Here is a 21,098-nt window from a genome sequence, read left to right on the forward strand (position 1 = left end):
AAAAAAAAAAAAAAAAAAAAAAAAGAGATGCAATGGTGAAGAATCGTGAAAGCTTGCATCCACGTTTCAGAAAGCTAAAGGACAGGCAGTGTGTAGCAAGGACGGGCTCCTACAAAGAGTTCCAAGAAGCCACCGCACAATGCTGGTGAATCGTAACTTGCAATTGAGATGCCAGGATGTGAGGAGTTCTAACCACTCTGTTTCTACAGAGAGGAAGCCAGCAGCAGATGGAGCAAACAAAAACACGAAGCCACTTTCAGTGAACAGTTCTAAGTCAGTCAAAATTAGCCACAATTTTGAAGTCCAAATATTTAGCTAAAGCATTTTCTAAATTAGCTGTATTGCAATTTATCCTCAATTTGTTTGGGGGAATATGCATAAGTTTCTCCCTTACAGACCCTATTGGCAGTTATATATTTGGGCCAGTATGCCTTTCTAAGAATCAGACTGGGTTTGTCTACAAGACATTTTAGTTTACTATCATTAGTCCATTCCACCAGCTGAAGACAGATATATAATTACTCAAACATTACTTTCTGCATATCTCATTCATGTTTCCAGAGAATCACAATTCCTTACCTTCAAGTAGAGGCTGGCCTGTGGCCTCAGCTGTGGAGCAAGAGGAGCTTCGCACACCACACAGATGGGGGTGTTCGTGGGAACCACGCTGCCACATTCTGCACACAGGCCCATCTGCTCAAAGGAAAAGGTCGGGTTTGCCTTGGGAGATGAAGGCTGACAGGACTTAGTTCCCAAGGCTGGATTTGCTTTTGGAAGCAGTTGGAATAATTTCCATTCCTAGGATTTTATCTCCCTGAAGTGTAAAAACCTGTTTACTCTAGACTGTGAAGCATAAGCCAAAGGAGAGTAAAGACTGAAGCTTCCCAGGAAATGCCCGTCTGCACAAGAGCACAGGTTCCTCCAGGCCGCTCCCCTTCTCCCTCTCTGGGCAGGGGCTCCTCCAGCTCAGGGCTGGCTGAGACCAGCAGAGCTGCTGTGGCCGTTATTGCAGGAGTCTGCCTGGTTTGAAACATTGTTAAGATGTCTATCTCAGTGGCCAGCAAAGGGGGCCAGTGCTTCATGGTAATCAATGGCCAGGTGAAGTGCCCAAGGGATTTTGTTTGTTACTGTTGGTTTTATTACATTGTGAGTAGATTCTTTTGCTTTTATTATTTCTATTTTAACTTCTGAAAAAAGAATGTGTGTGTGTGTGTGTGTGTGTGTGTGTGTGTGTTGGGGATAGAGAGGATTGGGAGAGACATAGGTGTGATGCTCATGTATAAGGGTCTCAAAAATATTAAAATGTGTGTGTGTGTGTTCATGTATGTGCAGGTGCACATGTAGGTACAGGTTTGTATGTGTGGAGGGCAGACGATGACTTCAGGTGTCATCATCAGGAATGCTGTCCAGTTCCTTTTCCATGGGGTTTCTCATTGCTAGGCCTGTAGCCTCAGGGCTGGCCAGCTAGCAGTTGTTGAGGACTGAACTCAGGTCCTTGTGCTTGCAAGTCAAGCAGCCCCTCACTGAATGGGATGCCCAGATTTTAACAGGTAATCTAACTGCAATGTCTCCATACATTCTCAGAGTGCCCAGGCATACACACATCTCTGCTTGCATTGCAGGTGAAAGTAGGCTCAATATGAGGAAAAGCTCAGGCAACCCTGAAGACCGCCTTAAGCTTTATATTCTGTCCAGTTCACACAAATCTCTCTCAGTGAAGCCTTACGAGCTCAAGGTACTTGAAAACAGTTTTGGGCCAACCTTGTCCCATTAAAACTGTGAGATTTTAGTGTTTCTCAGTCTGTCTTTTCCAAGGCTACACTAAGGAAATCCTGTTGCAAGTTGTGTTTTTCTATTCTTAAGACAGACCAGGTAGCAAGACATCAATGTGTTCAAAATTCTTTCAGTAAGTGTTCCTGTGTGTGGCTCATGTGATGGGCCATTGTCACAGCTACCTATGCAGGTCACATAAACAAGAAATCAAATGTTTCCAAACCTTCTGCAGTTTACCTGAGCCCCTTCTGGGGGTGGAAGACGATAGCCAAATATGGGTGGGACAGGAGCACCACATTCGTGACAGAAGCGAGCAAATGGATCAGATGGACGGGAAGCCAGACAGTGGGCACACCTACAGTGAAACAGGCTTGCATTAATCCACAAAGGCCTACACTAACATTTGTATATATCCAATGAGTGGTGGAGGATGCATCAGCTCCTGACCCCTCAGGGATTACTAGTAAAAGGTTTGTTGGGAGGGCAGTTTTATCAGTGATGTACCTACGGAGCAGTAGCCCATGTGTATGCAAGCAAACCTAATTAAAGTACACAAGCATGCACACACACACACTCACACATGCACATACACACACACACACCATCAAAGAGGAGAAATTCTTGAAAATGTGTGTGTGTGTATAGGTGTGTGGGGGTGTTTGTTTATGTGTGTGTAAAAGATTCCTATTATTAATTATGAGGGAAATATAAATTAGAATCAGAATGATATACCACTAGAATCTCATTAGAATGTTCAAAAGTATGAAGTGTTGGTAAAGATGTAAAAACAGGAATTCTTTTTCACAGCTGCGGTGAATAGATGTGGTATCCATTCTTTGGAAACAACTGGATATGAACCGGTCATTCTTCTTCAAGATACCTACCATAGATGACATGGAAGCTGATGTACACATAGTAACTTGTAGACAAATGTTCACATTAGTTTTTCAGTGTGACTTGCTAGCCAAATACCGGGAGGAGCCTGTGCCCTCCGGATAAGCGAACTGTAGTGTGCCCATTCAATAGAAGGGGCAATGTACAAAGTGCTTGTCAGTAAAAGACGTAGGCATTTGATGTCAGCTACATGTAAGATTCACAAAAACCAATTATGCTGAATCAATAAAGCCTGGAGAGTGGGGAAAGAGTGCGTGCTGCTTTATTACAGTACACATGGAATCAATGCCATCCAAGCTAGAGTGACAAGAACCAGATCAGCAGCTGACCAGATGGGGCAGGCTGGAGGGTACAATGTTGGGATGAGCACGTTTATCCCTGTGATGGTAGTGTTAGCTTCACATACATATGTCTATCACACTCTTCACAGATAGACATTTCAGTGCATGTCAGCCTTGTTTTTCGTTTCAAATTTTTTCTACTTTAAATTTTTATTTTCTGTGTATGAATGTTTTGCCTGCAATACATGCCCATGCCTACAGAGGCCAGAAGAGGGTGTGGCATCTCCTGGAAGTGGAGTTATTGATAGTTGTGAGCCACCATATGGCTGCTGGGGATTAAACCCAGGGTCTTTGGAAGAGAAGCTAGTGCTCTTAACCACCGAGCCTTCTCTCTAGTCCTGGCTTCTTTTTCCCAATTATGTATATTTAGAACTCTAAAAAATTTCTAGGCATGGTAAACACCAACACTCAGGAGTCTGAGGCAGGAGGATTGTTTTAAGTTTGAGGCCAACCTGGACTGCATAGCAAGTGCCAGACCGGGTCGACATGGCAAGTCCCTGTCTTAACAGATTTAATTATTAAAACTAGGGATGAGCAAAGACAGTGTTCTATTTCATTTTTATCGCATAGATCTTGTGTAACTTTGAAGGATCTGTGACAGAGTAGAGAAGGAGATACCTACCTAAGGAAGTCTGTCTCCCTCTGGACCCTCATGATCTCGGTGCTCGTCAGACTCTTCTGGCCAGTTATGTGTGCAAAGCCAGGGGACTAAAAGGAAGAAGACAGGCAGAGAGAGCGACAGATGTACAGTCCATATCACATGGTAAAGGCTACAGGACAGGAAAAGTCCATTCAAAATTCATTTATCAACATTCACGTTTTAAAACTATCATAGGGAAAAGTCTTTGTACTTATCACTCTGAAATCAACATAATTTGTTAAGTGTTTTCTACTCGTGAGTAAATATGTATAATTTATTTATAACAAGAGTTTTAAAAAAGACATCTGAATTTCCTACTAGACATCTCATATTTTAGAACTGGAAGACTTAAGTTGGAATCCATTTGTTTTAATGGTCATATTTCTAGAAAACCCAAAAGGACTCACTTATACAAGTAGGTCATTTGAATTTTTTTTTTCTGTTTGGTGCAGAGAGAAGGTCAAAAAACAAAATATCACATGGTCCCTGTCCCTAAAGCACATCATATCTGTACAAAATAATTGAAATCTATGGGCCTACCAAGATAACAGACTTGTGCCGTGTTCCATGGGAATCTAGAAGAGAGAATAGTCACACTTGCAAGCTCCCCGGGAGAAGGGATTCTGGGAAGTGGTAACAAGGGATTCTGGGAAGTGGTAACAATTTAGATGGGCATGGGAAATTAGAGGGAAGTGTGTAAAGCAGACAGAAAACAAAAGGAATCTACAGGAGGGAAACACACAGGTACCATGGCAGGGCAATGCATAGCCCATCCTGGGACGCATATGGCCTGATGTGGACTACAGGATGGGACAGAAAGGATGCCCAGAAAAGAAAGATGAAGGGGAGAAGCTAGCCATACTACTACTGATGGTAAAATGCACTGGCATACGGCAGCCACTATCTCCTCACAGTAACACTATGAGTTGTGCTATGCCACGCCCATTTCATTGTATCCTTGTAATATTTTGAGATAGGGTCTTGCTATGTTGGCCATGGTTTCCTCCTGTCTTGGTCTCCCGAAACCAATGATTAAAGATGTAAACCACCACATTGAGCACATAGCATCTTATTTGGATAAATCAGTCTGTCAAAAAAGTTATCAAAAGAGCAAAAATAACTCTTGTTCCCTAAGTTAAGCAATTGTTTATGTCAACATTTTCTGCATATACCTTTATTCCCTTTGAGTCATATGAAAATAAATTATAAGCAGTTTTTCCCTTTGCCCTAAGTAGCTGAGTGTGCATTTCCCAAGAACAACTGTACACCCAAGTCAGCAGAGTTATGGGTGATATTCTTATCTCAACCACAGATCCACACTCAGGCACTGCTGGTTGTGCCAATGGTGTCCTTCAGAGTTAGGTATGGTTTCCCTGGTCTGGGATCTGATCTAATATCATGGTTTGCATCTAGTTGTCATGTCCACTTTGTCGCCTGTAATTTGAAGTGCTTCCTCAGCCTTTCTTTGTCATCGCTCTTCCTCTCCCTCCCTCCCTCCCTCCCTCCCTCCCTCTCTCCCTTCTTTCCTCTCCCTTTTTCCTTCCTTTCTTTCTTGTTGTTTTTTGTTTTGTTTTGGCTTGGTTTTGTTTTGTTTTTTTGAGACAGGGTTTCTCTGTGTCGCTCTGCTTATCTTAGAACTTGATTTGTAGACAAGCCTGGCCTTGAACTCAGAGGTATCTTCCTGCCTCTGCCTTCTGAGTGCTAGGACACAGGCATGTGTCACCACTGCTCAGCTTCTTCATCTTCCTTACCTTGAACATTTTAAAGGAGCAATAGGTCAGTCAGGTATCAGTGGTGCATGTCTGCAATCCCAGCATTCAAGAGACAGAATCTATCATCTGTGATATTTCAATATATGAAACAATCAAGAACTAGGACATGGTTTGGAGAGAGACTGGGGAGAGAGGATGTTACATGACACGGGTTGGAAGGAGGAAGGGGAAGGGAATGTGATGTGGTTATTTTTTAATTTAAAAAAAAAAAGACAGGCAGATGCAAGAGGATCATCACAAACTTGAGGCCAGCCTGCATAGTTTCAGACCAGCCAGGACTATATAGTGATATTCTGTCTAAGAACAAAACAAAAGGAACATGACAGTTACCTCATAGCAATTCATAGTGTATGGCATGACCATGGAATCTGGTTTTGTCTCATATTCCTGTGACTGGATTCAGGCATGGATCTAGGACACATCCCAGAGGAAGGCTGCTGTGAATGCAGCACGTGAGGGGTGACAATACTCATACTTGAGCAGATGCTGAAGCTCAAAGCCATGTGACTTGAGTTCACATCAACACTGTGGGCACTAAAGCTTGGGGTTTCAGACTTTCTTCAGAATGGAGAGCATTCAGAGTGATTTTGCTATTGTTGTGGGTGTTGGCTGTTGTCTTAGTCAGGGTTTCCATTCCTGCACAAATATCATGACCAAGAAGCAAGTTGGGGAGGAAAGGGTTTATTCAGCTTAAACTTCCATACTGCTTCTCATCACTAAAGGAAGTCAGGACTGGAACTCAAGCAGGTCAGAAAGCAGGAGCTGATGCAGAAGCCATGGAGGGATGTTCTTTGCTGGCTTGCTTCCCCTGGCTTGCTCAGCCTGCTCTCTTATGGAATCCAAGACTACCAACCCAGAGATGATCCCACCCTCAAGGGGCCCTCCCCTTTGATCACTAATTGAGAAAATGCCCCACAGCTGTATCTCAAGGGGGCATTTCCCCAACTAAAGCTCCTTTCTCTGTGATAACTCCAGCTGTGTCAAGTTGACACACAAAACCAGCCAGTACAGCTGTTATTGTTGTTCTTTGCTTAATGTTTTTGTATTACATCAAACATGTCCTTAACCAGAAGTCATCAACTGGTGGTCTATCAGCCAAATACTGTGAGACACTACATTTCATTTGGCCTATATACATATATATTTCCTCCCACACTGACTTGGGTTCTGGACTGAGTCTCAGACTTTAAGCTAGGTTAGTAGACATGAAGATGCAGGTTTCTGGTTTCCATGCAAATTCATCAGGTGGCAATAGTGAACTGGAAGTCCTTGTCACTGGCTGGCTGTGGATGAAAATGACCACTCTGGCTAGCTCTGGCATTCCATATTACCACAGGACCCACAGACTTGGTAACCTCACCCTAAAGCTAGCTGTCACAGATTATGTATCCTCTACTTTGCTGCCTGACCCTGAAATCAACATTAGGCCAGAAGGATGGATATTTAAAATGCAGAGACTGAACCCATGCCTAGAGTCTGTTTTAAGGCTTGTGTGAGGCCTGAGAACATACACTTCAAATGAACTTGTATGTGAGTATGATCACGCAGGTGTAAGGAACCACCTTTGAGAGCCACTGTGCTGCCCTGCCACCCAGCTTGTCTTGTGCATGCCATCAATGATTAAAGCTTTTTGTGTGTAGCCAGGTGGTGGAGGATCATGCCTTTAATCCTGGTACTTGAAGGCAGAGGCCAGTGAACCGCTGAGTTCAAGGCCAGCTTGGTATACAGATGGAGTTCAGTGATGACCAGGGCTACACAGAGAGACCCTGTCTCAAAAAAGAACTGTGTGGCTATTCACTTATTATTTACCTGCCATAAGTCCCTATCAAAGGACATCTCTATGAACAGGAAGGCCTTTCCCTTTGGACACAGTATTTCCAGAGCTGGGACACTGCTTGCAACATGACTAAACTTGGAGAGATGCTGTCTGAGCGTATGCTGGGAATCATTAAGGTGCCTGAGGCATTCTGGCGACCCTAAGGAGTTTCCACTGATGTTACCTGGGCCTGGTGAGTAGGCAGTCGAGCACTCGCTCCCTCATGGTAGGCTGGGATTTCCAGTGGACTCTCTGCGAAGCGAAGATCTTTCAGAGTTTTAGGGTCTGCTCTTTCGCCTACCTTGAGGTCTATAATTATATTAAGAATATTGTTGTGTGATATCATTACCATACAAAACGGTATGAATATGCCCTCATAGCTAGAAACTTCCAGTAAAGGAACCACAGCAAACACTGTAACGTCACCCTCCCTGAGTCAGTGACATAAAACTGAGCAAGAAATAATTGACCCAGTCTAAGAAAATAACCTTCCTTGGTGTGTTCTGCAATATTCCATAACAATCTAAGAAAGCAGACCACACCAACTGCAAAGTTAGCAGGCAACATTATTTCAACAAGAAAGAGAAAGAGAGAGAGAGAGAGAGAGAGAGAGAGAGAGAGAGAGAGAGAGAGAGAGAGANAGGAGGAGGAGGAGGAGGAGGAGGAGGAGGAGGAAAGAAGGGAGGGAAAGAAACCTGCGGTAGTCTCTTCTTTGCATTGCTATTGTGTATTTACTGAGGACTCCAGAACCTTTGCTGTCTGAATTCATGTAAGACATTTACTTTTCTTAGAAGACATAAATCACTTTGTTGTTGGCTTGCTTGCTTTTTTCTTTCTTTCTTTCTTTCTTTCTTTCTTTCTTTCTTTCTTTCTTTCTTTCTTTCTTTCTTAGAAAAGAAAGAAACAAACCCCCCAACACTAGTGTTGCCGTTATTTGTGTGTAGGGTGCATGCATGCCACAGAGGACAACTTTTGAGAGTCGGTGGTCTCATTACACATGGGTTCCCAGGATTCCATCAGGCCATCAGGTTTGCACAGCAAATGCTTTTCCCTTACCTGATAAGCTATTTTGCTGGTCTACCTAGACAGAAAAAAGTGAGCTCATGTTTTAGCCATGTCCTGAACACATTCTATCTACATGCACCTTTGTCATTTCCAAAGTAATCAAACCTGAATTCATATCTGATGCTGACCATATCTGATGCAGCTCAGTTTACTTCAACTCTATCAAAACCCTGCTTTTGTTTAGATTTTACCCAAACACTCCCTATTCCCGAAACCTAGTGATTCTTTCTTTGCTGAGGCATCCCATGGTTCCTTCAATATAATTATTTAATAAATCAAATTTATCAGTCTGCTTGCTTATCTCTCATGGTCTTGATCTGTTTGCTAGAATAAAATAGAAAATCAAATTGTAGTGTGCCTTCCTGGTTTTCTTATTCCAATACAAGGAACAGAGAGCATGCAGAGAGCAAGCAGGACATCTGCTTAGTCGGCTTCCTTCTGCCTCACCATACCTGCAAGCCGTCTAAGGTTAACGTTCCAAGTTGATTTATTTTCAGCATTCTTATACTTCTTCCTTAGTTTTGGTCCGACAAACCCATTTTTTAATTCCTAGGAATGAAGAGATTACATGTTACTTGATTATATATATAGAGAGAGTATGAAAATTAGAAGCCATGGTAGAGACAATGTCCTAGTGAACACTTCTTACTTGAAAGGGATTATAGCAGTTTTTATAAAGCAATGCCTCTTCCCTTTAGAAACCCACAGCTTTCTGTCTGGATTCCTCAGGTCTCACCAGGTCAAGTAGTCAAGAGAGGAGACAGGTCAGATAGAGCACAGGGATAGTGCTGTTATCAGAGACAATAATATCAGAGGGGAGAAAAGAGTCAGAGGGAAAAAACAGGGTGGGGTCAGACCAGAAAGACAAGCTTTATGCTCACTACCTGCCCAGACAGCGCTCCAAACACTCTTCTCCCTGGTCTTTCTAGTGTGGACTCTGTCCTTTCTATCTGATTCAGATCTGAGTCTCCCCATGCCCACTGATTGTCACTGTGATAATCATACTATAGGTGTAGTGGCTATTCCTGGTTGTCAACCTGACTATATCTGGAATGAACTACAATCCAGAATTGGAGGCTCACCAGTGATCCTAATCTGGAGGCTGGGAGATACAAGTTTCTGACCTGGTTCTTGGCATGGAGGCATAGTGGTTATGAATTCCAGATTAAGACAGGGAGACCTCTGAGTTCAAGGTCATCTGGGATTAAAGGCATGGTGGCACACACCTTTAATCTGGACTACACCTGCTGGAGACCTACATAAGGACATTGGAAGAAGGAAAATTTACACTCTTTCTCTCCTTCGACTGCTTGCCTTGTGGGACTGAGCAACTGCTAGATCCTTGGACTTCCATTCACAGCTGCTGCTGACCATTGTTGGGAGCTGGACTGCAGACTGTAAGTTATCAACAAATTCCTTTACTATATAGAGACTACCCATAAGTTCTGGGACTCTAGAGAACCCTGACTAATACAGTAAGTCGGCCTCCTCTATGTTATCCACTGATCTGTCCCATACCATGTGGCTCTGGTCTCAGGGCTACCACTGGGCTTAAGTAATACCCCTACATGCCTTCTCTGTCACTTTCAACAAGTACCCCATGACTAAGACCTCTTGTTCAGTTGCCTACTCTCTGACCCTACTGCCTGGATTACTGGGTGCCAGCAACTCAGGACTGACGTTTCAAACATCCTTCTTAGGTATATCAGATTAATTATCCAAAGAAGTGCCGATGTGCAGCTTTTGTGGGGTGAAGACTAATAGAAGTCAATACACACTGCACTGGTCTACTAGCTTGACTACTTCATTCTCCAAATATATACTCACTGCCCTTCCTTGCCTGCCCCTATACTCTGTTATAAAGTATGGTGGGCCTGCTTACTGTTATCTCGGAGCTTGCAAATGGAAAAGGCTGACAAGAGTCCAAGAACTCACATGCTCAGATCACTTTTCCCTCAGAGAAGGCATGATGCAGGGACAGAGAAGATGCAAACGGCTTATTTATCTGGCGTTTATGCAGAGTTCACAAACAAAGCACAAAAGCTGAGTGAACACAGAAAGGGATTCTTGGGTGGCAGCCTTATGGTCTCGTTCGTAGATAGTCACTGCAGATACCTGAACACAGGCACTGACAGTGCTGAGCCAGAATTCTGGTCTTAGAAGAAGGCTTGACCAAGTCTGGGAATTAGTGAAGATTCTTCACTGGCTAATACTGACCTTAATCATAAGGATCTGACTGGGAGTAGAAGTGTTGTAATGGAAGGAAAGGTTGAGCAAGAAAGGATGAAAAATATAGTGACAATCTGAAAACTCTTTGGCTTCATTACTTGCCTGCTTCGAGAACCCCTTGAGAGCATCTTCAACATTGTCTTCAGAAGAGACCATCTTCGGTGGTTCATAGTCCACCTGAAATACCTTAGTCACAATTCCACTCTGTCTGCAGTCTCTGAAATCATATTTTTATAAAGGAAAGAGTACATTATACAAACATTCAAGGGAGAGGTGGCTAGCAGTGATGATGCTAAAGTTCCTTAATGTACCCACTAAATGTGTGATACTTTAAGCTGGAAAAGATAAAATATACTCCCAGCTAAGAAGGTTTAGGGGATGAGAGGTTGGGTTATTCCAGCCTTCAGCAATGGCTATGGTACTCTAGACCCTGCTCCTGCCCAGTGGTGTGGTTCACAGAGTCCGGTCCAGTGTGCAGCCAGCGTGCCTTCTCACCTGCTTGGTTCCTGGCAGTGGCCCAAATGCTCAGTGTATTGGCCTCAGCTCCAAGGAGCTCAAGCCCACGGAGATGGTTTGCATTTTTAGTACTGCTATTCTAGGTCTGCCCTGGGTCTTCAAGAATATTCCTGGAAATCCAGGCATAGAGGTACATGTTTGTAATCTCAGCATCAGAAGGCTGGGTAAGAAGATCCTTCCAAGGTCAAGAGCAGCCAAGGCAATATGGCAAGTCCCTGTCTCAAAAACAATTTCCAAGATATATATATATATTCTCCTCTGCTTTCCCCTTCTGTTAGTCCTATGTGGCCTGGAGAAGCTCTCCTATAATCCAATGATAAAAATAAACACAACAATGGACAGGAGAGAAGGCTTAGTGGGTAACAGCACTGGCTGCTCCTCCAAAGGACCTGAATTAAATTTCCAGCACCCATATGGCAGCTTACAGTTATCTGTAATCCTAGCTCTAGGGGATCTGATGCCTTCTCCTGGCCTCTAGGAGCATTGTATACATGAGGTAAACAGGTAGGTAAAAATACTTTAAACATGTAAAATAAAAATGAAAAATAAAATAAAATAAAAATACAAACACAATCTACACTACAAGGGCACAGATAACTGATAGCTTAGTAATAAAAGGTCAACAGAAGTCTCTAATAAAAAAAAAAAGGTTAAAGTGATTTTCTCAAAGGACCACTGTTGATTTTAAAATGGACCTGTTGTAAGATTTTGCTGACAGGACCCCGATATAGCTGTCTCTTGTGCGTTGTACATCGTGGTGCGCACTAGGCTCCGCACCACGATGTACAACGTCCACAAGCAGTTTGCTGACAGGACCCCGATATAGCTGTCTCTTGTGAGGCTAGGCCAGTGCCTGGCAAATAAGGAAGTAGATGCTCACAGTCATCTATTGGATGGAACACAGGGTCCCAATGGAGGAGCTAGAGAAAGTACCCAAGGAGATGAAGGGGTCTGCAACCCTATAGGTGGAACAACAATATGAACCAGAGCTTGTGTCTCTAGCTGCATATGTAGCAGAAGATGGCCTAGTCGGCCATCATTGGGAAGAGAGGCTCCTTGGTCTTGCAAACTTTATATGNCCCAGNACAGGGGAATGCCAGGGCCAAGAAGTGGGAATGTGTGGGTAGGGGAGCAGGGCAGGGGGAGGGTATAGGGGACTTTCAGGATAGCATTTGAAATGTAAATGAAGAAAATATCTAATAAAAATTAAAAAAAAAAGAAAAGGCAAACAGAGTAAAAGAAAAATAAAACGGACCTGCTGTGAAGCATCTTCCTTGTAATTATTTCTGGTCCCTTTCTATTTACCTGACACTTATCATAAAGTACATGGTATTTATATCCAAAATGTACTTAAGTATTTATATTTAAAATGCTCAATGACCTCATTCTTCAGTTCCTTTTTAAAAATAAAGTAGCTTTCATTTCCATTACCCCCATTTCATGTCATTTTAATAACATGGATGAATCAAGGTTTGTGTGGGTGGATGCCCAGCTCTTGCAATCCTTGGACTGCTAGCATTCAGCACCCATGGATTTGAGTGCCGTTGCTGTCCTACTTTGGTTCTCTACTGCTGGGATGAAACTCTAAGACCAACACAACTGGGGGCAGGGGGAGGAACAGGCTTACTTGGCTGATAGTTTATACCCATCATTGGGGGGATTCAGGGCACGAGCTCAGGGCAGAAACCTGGAGGCAGGAATCTGAAGCAGCGATTGTGGAGGAATGCTGTATACTGGCTTGCTTCCCATGATACGCTCACCTACCCTTATACAACTCAAGACCTCCTGCTTGGGAGTAACACCGCTCACAGTGGGCTGGGCCCTCACACATCAATCAATGATTTGCCAAAGGTCAATATGATGGAGGGTCAAGTACACACACACACACCCCAAACCAAAACTAATAATCACATAATGCATGTCGCAAGGACATTATGTAAGGGTTCTGATATGTTCTCCACATATCAATGGCACTGGATATTGTCACTTGGTCATGTTCTCTGTAGTTACTTGCTTGAGATGCTCCTTGTGTCTTAGAATATTGGTTGGCTACTACAACTAGAATCAAAATACTAACTCAAAAAAAAAAAGTACTAGGTGCGATGGTTCACGCCTTTAGTCCCAGTACTTGGAAAGTAGAGGCATGCTGATTTATGTGAGTTCAAGGCCAGCCTGGACTACAAAGTGAGTTCCACCACAGCCAAGGCTACATAGAGAAACCTGTCTCAGAAAACAAACACCCAAAAGAACAAACACACCAGAAGTGACAAGTGTTAGCAGGCAAAGATGGTATGCTGGTTTGAATGAGAGTAACATCATAGGCCCATAGATTTGGTCACTGGAGAGTGGTTCAATTTGTAAGATTAGATTGTGTGACCTTGTTGGAAGAAGAGTGTCACTGGGGATGGGCCTTGAGGGTTCAAAAGCCCATACAAAGCCCAGAGTCTCTCTCTGCCTATCGGACAGGATATCGTTCTGAGCAACTGTGTCTGCATGCTTTCCTCTAAGATGATAATGGACCAAACAAACCTGTAAGCAAGCCCCCAGGTAAATGCTTTTTTTGATAAGAGTTGCCATGGTCATGGTGTCTCTTCACAGCAATAGAACACTAAGACAGATGCTATAGAGTAGAAGTGTTGTAATGTTGATTGTTTTGGGGATCTAGACTCACATAAGAAACAAGCCTCTGGTCATGTCTATGGGATTGCCTATATTGGGTTGAGATAAGTAGATCTACCCTGGATGTGGGCATGTCAATAAAGAAACAAGTGAGGTGAGCTCTAGCATCCCCAATCCCCCACCACCCTGCTTCCTCACTGCAGATGCAATGTGACCTGCTGTCTCATGATCCCGTCACCATGGGATTCCCTTCCCTGAGGGACCCTCAAACTGCGAGCCAGAAGAAACCCTTGCTTCCTCTGCTGCTCTTGTCAGATGTTTTTATCATAGCACTAAGAAAAGTCATAGAGCTGTCATGGGGTCAACTTTGCATCTCCTTGTTCTAGCATCCCTAGCACACTGCTCTTGTCCTCATGACCTAACATGGTTAACACCCACATCCCAAACTACAGAAAGCAGAGCCTACTCTGTCTCCCTTCAAAGACAGAGCCTGGAACTTTCACATGTCACTTCTACATGAGCCACAGAATGGTGATACGGATCTAGACCTACCTTCAAGGAAGATTAGGAAATACCTATTAGGCAACCGTGTACCTGACAAAATTCACAGGTGCCGTTCTTTTAGAAGGGAGAAGCAAATATTGGGGGCGGGTAGACCCTCTGTCATATCACCATCACAGTCTTGCTGTGTCTGTGGGTTAACTGCCACTATGACTTGCTTTGGAAGTTCACAGTGGAACATAACTTTCTGTTACTTTCTTTACATGCCTGTGCCTCGTGGGTCACTCACAGACACGATTCAGGCTGATCTGTCTGGCATTCGCCACTTCTGAACGTCAATCACCTGCTTTCTTTGTGTCCTTTGCTTGCCTTGTTCTTGCTGATTTTTAGATTGATCTCTGATGTATTTTACTTGTGTTTCAGTAATTTCTCAGATTTTTATACATTTCTTAAAAAAACATTTCTAAAGCCTTTGAAATTCTAGGCAAACAAATGTCTCCAAAGTCTTAAAATTCTTTATGTAAAATCATAAATATATAAACATCAATTCTAATATAGTTGAGAAATATCTAACATAATATAGAGGTTTTAAGCTGTATTTTTAAAAGGTAAAAAACTCAGAAGTATGAATTCATCTAAATAACAATATCTGAACTACAGTGTTAATAACATAACAACAACTTGGCTTTCTATGTTTAGTGACTACCTCCACGTCTGCTGCCTGGAGGGACTCACATCACTTAAAACATGTGACCAAAGCTGTAGCTTCTATCTCAACACTTGTAAGATGATCTATCCATGAACCGCTTTATTCACCTCAGTTGTCCTCATTAGCACACTTCTCTAACATTCCTGACGTTCCTGACGGGGCATTCAGACACTACACTGAGGTCATACTGTAGTCACATTGCTTCTCAGCTACTTGTTCCAATCCTTTAAGGGCCCTGTTATCTCCCTACCACAGACAGCCCTGTCCTTGGAGACCCAGCTAAGGCACTTTCCCACAGACTCTATTTAGCCTAGAACAGCCCAAGATCAGCTTAAGATGTATGGCAGACAGCTGCCCCCAAAAGAATTAAGTTTGAGAATAGAGTTATAAATCTTACTTATAGCCTAAGATGCATTCGAAACACTCATATACTTCTGTTAGGGCTCAGGATAGTGTCTTTTAAGTATGTATGTAGCAACATAAATTATACCCAGCATAAATGCCATCTCTGGGTACCACTAGCTCCACAAATTCTATCCTGTTATTTAATCCTGACCTGGGGTTTCTACCCCACCCTTTAGTTCCCAAATAAAATACATATATAACCTTTGTATTTACAATAAGCCTTAAACTGCACAAGAGCTGGATAAACACCTACCCTCCATGCTGTTAAAAATCTACTCTCCTATTGGTAAACACCTACCCTCCATGCTGTTAAAAATCTACTCTCCTATTGGTAATTCCAAGTTAATATAGTTTACTAATGGCTATGTTTCATCTGGGCTGCTCTTAACTCCAAGTGGCCAGCCCTTAGGGCCACACTTTTATGGCTCACCTAAGCCATGGGGCCTTCTCCTTCCTCCTCCTGCACTGTCTTCTCCTTATGGCTCTCCTCCAACCCCAAACCCTTGGAACCTAAACTCTACCTGTCTCTTCTGCCCAGCTATTGGCTGTTGGCATCTTTATTTACCCATCAGAAATGAGTTGGGGACAGGGTCACTTGGCATCTACGGGTAGACCCTCTCATCTTGGGGACAAGCAGTCTTGGGGGCCCAATATTAGCATTAGCATACAAGCAGCATCAGGCCAACCCACTACACTATCTTTTCAATGAAATACCAGAATTAAAGCCCTTGGGTATAGCATAGGTCATAACATGTCTTCCTAGAATGGGCAAGGCCCTGAGTTCAATCTTCAGCATCACAAAACAGAATTTTCTGTATGACTACAGGGAAATTACAAAGTTGGGTCAGTGGGAATTCACAATTTGGTTTGGGTTGAGTCTTCTCAGCCTATTGAAAACTATTAAAATTTGGCACTAGATAATTCTTTTTCAAAGGGGCTGTCTTCTGCATTATAAAGTGATCAGCTGCAAGTCTACCCATTACACTCGAGATGCTAGTAGCAAGTAAGACTTATAGTGGCAACCAAAATGTTTCTTTGCATATGTACACACATAGTGTATGTATGTTTATGTGAGGTGTGTGTGTGTGGGGGGGTTACATCACAACTGTGCGTGTGTGTGGAAGCTAGAGATGGGGTCAGATATCTTCCTACTGTATCACTCTCCATTTCATTCATTTTATTTACTGCATGTGCAGAAGTGCATACAGCATAGGGCGTGGGAGACAATGGGCCACAGCATGCATGAAGAGGTCAGAGGACAAGTTTCAGAAGTGGTCCTCTCTATCCATCTTATGCTGAGGTTGGGTGTGGCTCATTGTGATTTCTGAGATATCTACCCCAGCCTACTTGGCCTGGAAGCTGCTGGCCAATTCACCTATTGTTACCTTCCATTTCGTTGTAGGAGTACTGGGATTTCAGATTATAATTTGGCACTAAGCTTTTGATATGGATTCTGGAAATCAAACTCAATCATCATTCTTGTACCACAAGCATCTTTATCCATTGAGCCATCTCTCCCAACTATCTATCTATCTATCTATCTATCTATCTATCTATCTATCTATCTATCTATCTATCTATTTATCTATCTATAGTTTTCGAGACAGAGTTTCTCTGTGGAGCCCTTTCTGTCCTGGAACTCGCTCTGTAGATCAGGCTGGCCCCAAACTTAGATATTCACCTACCTTTGCCTTCCAACTCCTGAGATTAAAGGCCTAAGCCACTAAGTCTGGCCTTCACTTTGTTTTCTTTAAGAGAAGTCACTCATTGAACCCAGGGTTCACCTATTCAGCTATGCAGGCTGGTCAGTGGCTACTGAGATCTGCCTGTGTCTACTGCCACTTACAGCCTGGGCTACAGGCACTTGTCTGGCTTTTAAGTGGGTTCTAGGGCTCCAAACTCAGGTCTTCATGTTTGCACAGCTGGCATTTAACCCAGAGCCCTCCTCCCAGTCCCCCAAAAGGTTTTCTGACATTACAGTATATGTCATGGGAGAGGAATTATGCCCAGAGAACCTTGACTTGAGGAACATAAAAGAATTAACTCACATTTTATTCACCCTGCACACACTCTTGAATTCTCAGGCTTGAGTCAGATCTGAAATTCTAGCCCCAGAAATGAGGACTAACATAAAGAAAATGAAAGTCAGAAGGCCACCTGATGAAGGTCACACTGACTAAATGATTAAGTAGGGTTAAAAATCTTCAAATCTCTGTGGTGGTAATCTCGTTGACTCAATTGGATTGAGAAAGGCCTAAAGGATTAGTAACATGCACTCTGGGGATGTCTGTGTGCCATCATCCCTCGACAAATCTGTATGATCGCATTATTGGGTAACAGTGAAAGGCAGGAAGGACCTCTGGAGGAAGCAGGTCACCAGCAGGCACACCCACAGAGACTACAGCTTGCCCTGGCCCTTTCCTGTAGTCACATCCCTTTCTTCCTGTATCCCCATATACTTTTTTCCCCTCCTGGTGGCCATAATGTGACCATCCCTCTTCTACTCCTCCTTGCCCACCTTTCCCACATCTCTGAAACTATGAGTCAAAGTAAGTCTTCCCTTTTCATTTGTTCTCAGGTATTTGGGTTATAGTAACACAGAGTAGCCAGTACAGTTTCCAAGTCCTGTGTTCTTTCTACAGGCTCAGTGACTTCTCCCAGAGTTCTGTTTCTGCTGTCTGTAGACACAGAATTCAGGCCTCTACACTGCTTTGCCTTCTGAACAGGATCGCTATACAAGCTTGCATCATGCTCTCTGGCTAGGAAGCTGATATTTTAAAGCAGTGTGTTTGTGTGTGGTGTGTGTGTGTAGGAACTACAGATGAAGACCTGTGAGATATAGAGGAATCTGTCCCCTGAAATACTCACTTGCTCTGAAAGCTCTCAGTGGAATTCCGTCCTAGCAAGTTCTTTCCAGATGAAACATTCTATCCTGGAGGGAAGTTTATTGAGACTTAGGCTATTAAAGGGAGGCGAAACATTCATCCTGCATGGCAGCTGATAAAACTCAGGAGGGTAAACAACTCCATAGCTTCAGAAGTCCCTAAACCAACTAAACTTCCTAGGTCTAGTCCCTCCCTCCCCAGGCTTACAGATACTCTCAGATGAGCCAAGCTGCCCAAAAGAGGCCTCAAACCAGCTAAACCACCTGGAAGAGGCAGGGGCCAGCAGAGCTGCCTGGAAGAGACACTTTCTGAGTCTGACATGTCAAGCTACTTGCAAGTTTGGTTTTAAAGTAGGTTGCAGGGATCCAACTTTTGTGGGCTATAACCTATGCTAGGGAGAGCATTGGGTGATCCAGCTGTCTTCGAGTCATTTCTGTTGTCATAAGTACCTCACTCATACACACTCATATTCTTGGGGGTAACCCCGTAAATCCTATTGTTTCACCAAGTTTGGTAGCAGCTTTACTTGGGCCTGTATTTTGTCCCCATCAGGGGTGAGCAGATGCTTTTTAACATCCACTATTTTTGTCACAAAACACCACCCATAGTTCCAGTTTTTGTTCCTGCTTGGCTTAATATATTGTGACTTCCACATAGGTCAGTGGTAGAGAAGGGAAAGTTTAATCATGTCCAACACATGACAAAATATGTTGCCGAGATAGGATGCTATTGATCCTAAGACTTTTAAAGAAGCAGAGGGTGAGTGGACCCTGGGATTAGATTGCCAGTGTGGGCCATCAATCTTTACCAACACCCTCCTCTTCCTAGCATGTTCCCAAGTTTCCCCTTCTTGTCCAACTGTGTTCTTTCCATACTCTGATGTAAAATCAATTCTCCTCACTACACACACAGAAGCAGGGGGAAGTAAATAAGTAAATGGAAGAAAATAATCAAGGCCAGGCATGGTGGTACACACCTTTAGTCCCATCACTCAGGAGGCAGGCAGATCTCTGTGAATTTAAGACCAGCCTGGTCTACAGACTGAGTTTCAGGAGAGGCAAGGCTACACAGAAAAACCCTGTCTCAAAAAACAAAACCCAAATATAAATGGATAAAAAAAATCTTAAGAAAGAAATTGGGAGTGGGAAAAAGATGATTTAGGAAAAAAGTGGCTAATGACCTCCAAGTTGAAATAGAACTTTGAACAAGTTAAAATGAGGTTTGAACGTCAGTTAAGTCAATAGGAAATGAAACAAATAATAATGTCCCATCCCAGGGGATATAAGAACCCTTCACTAACAGCACTTTCCTTAGTGCAAAAGGAAGCTCTTGAGAAAGCTCTTCCTCCCCAGAATTCCAAGGTGGAGTTTGAAATAAAAATATTATTAATATAGGTAACATTTATTGAGCTATATACTTAAGATTTGTTGACTTTATGCCTCAACAAAATACAATACACACACACACACACACACACACACACATATATATATATATATATATATATATATATATATATATATAAACTTTGTCATTAATGGCCTTCTGACACATTGATTCTCCCAGTAAGAACTGAATAAAATGGAATATAATATAGCTGGGAATGGTGGCACATGCCTTTTATCCCAGCACTCAGGAGGCAGAGGCAGGTGGGTCTCTGAGTTCAATGCCAGCCTGGTCTATAGAAAGAGTTCCAAGACAGCCAGGGCTATATAGAGAAACCCGTCTCTAGGAACAAAAGATAGCACATATATGTGTACCAATATTAGTGTGGTTTACTATGCTTGTTTGCCTACCATGCTCTTAACTTACTTAGAGACAGCAACAGCTTTAACTTGAATTTTTCCATCAGGCAGAGTAATAGGTTTTACATATTTAAATGTATTATTTTCACCAGAACCAACTTTCTTTAGGAAGTCAGGTTTGCTGCCATCCAGAGTGTAATAAATGTTGACATCTGGGGTGTCTGAAAAGTCAAGAACAGGAGAACCATAATTAACACTGAAATAACAAGCCCTTGTATACCTACTATTGCCTGTTAAAAAGCACACACACACACACACACACACACACACACACACACACACACAGAGTAAGTGAATGATGATTCTGTTATTTGTGCTAACACAGTACTCTGCATGAATGAGTGAATGAGCTCACTTCATCTATTCACTTACATTACTATATTTGGTAGGTCCTAATTTGTACTCATTCTATTGGTGGAAACTGAGTAGCCAAGAGATTAATGGACTTGATAGATAACAAAGGATTTCCAGCGCTCACACAGTTGCTCACAACTATCTGTAACTCTAGTAGCTAGGAATCCAATGCTTTTGGATCATTCCTTCAGTATTTTATCCTCTCTCAGTAAATGATTCCCATACCTCTTAGAAATATTTAAAAACAACCCAGAAGTAATTCAAAATTCAAAAGGTTAAAAATGGCTGTACAATGAGATGGCCTTCACACCAGATACCCATAGCATATCAGGTATCTTTGAAAAACTTACCATGCAAACACACACTTTACATTTTATTTCCCTTCTCTTTGTATACCAAGTCTATGTCCTATTTCACATATTTCTTTCTTCATAGAGCATACATTTGAGGGCACATAAATGGTAACCAAACCAATCAACCAAATTTATTTTCTCAGAAAGAAATGAAGTGCTTTCTAATAAACTAAATAGGAGAAAAGTTCTTCCCAGTGAGCAGATAATGGGGTGGGTAGAAGCCCATTTTCATTTATAGAAATGGCATTTTTATTTTCTTACCCATAGAAGCGTTTTTCATATCCTTTGCCTACCTTCTTTCCTGTCATTATTAGCTTAAGTCCCCGGTGAGAAACGGTGGGTTCCATTATGACGCTGCCCTACGCATTAACCCCTCTGTCGTCCTCTCCTGTTAGTCCCTCCCTCCCTGATTCCACAGCTC

General features: G+C 42.7%; 1 protein-coding gene across 9 annotated transcripts in view; it reads right to left on the reverse strand.

Annotated features, from left to right (window-relative positions):
• Positions 1-21,098, reverse strand: part of Dzank1 (double zinc ribbon and ankyrin repeat domains 1) — a 56,584-nt gene that overhangs the window by 31,909 nt on the left and 3,577 nt on the right. For all 9 annotated transcript variants that reach the window (XM_029536600.1, XM_021193872.2, XM_029536598.1 and 6 more), the window contains exons 3-9: positions 19,978-20,131; positions 10,633-10,747; positions 8,754-8,850; positions 7,421-7,545; positions 3,631-3,716; positions 2,011-2,128; positions 580-693 (exon numbers count right to left, since the gene is read on the reverse strand). In XM_029536600.1, the coding sequence (XP_029392460.1) occupies positions 580-693; positions 2,011-2,128; positions 3,631-3,716; positions 7,421-7,545; positions 8,754-8,850; positions 10,633-10,747; positions 19,978-20,131 (809 nt within the window). The remainder of the gene's footprint in view (positions 1-579; positions 694-2,010; positions 2,129-3,630; positions 3,717-7,420; positions 7,546-8,753; positions 8,851-10,632; positions 10,748-19,977; positions 20,132-21,098) is intronic.

The sequence above is a fragment of the Mus pahari genome, chromosome 3 (assembly GCF_900095145.1).
Source record: "Mus pahari chromosome 3, PAHARI_EIJ_v1.1, whole genome shotgun sequence".
Classification (NCBI taxonomy): Eukaryota; Metazoa; Chordata; class Mammalia; order Rodentia; family Muridae; genus Mus; species Mus pahari.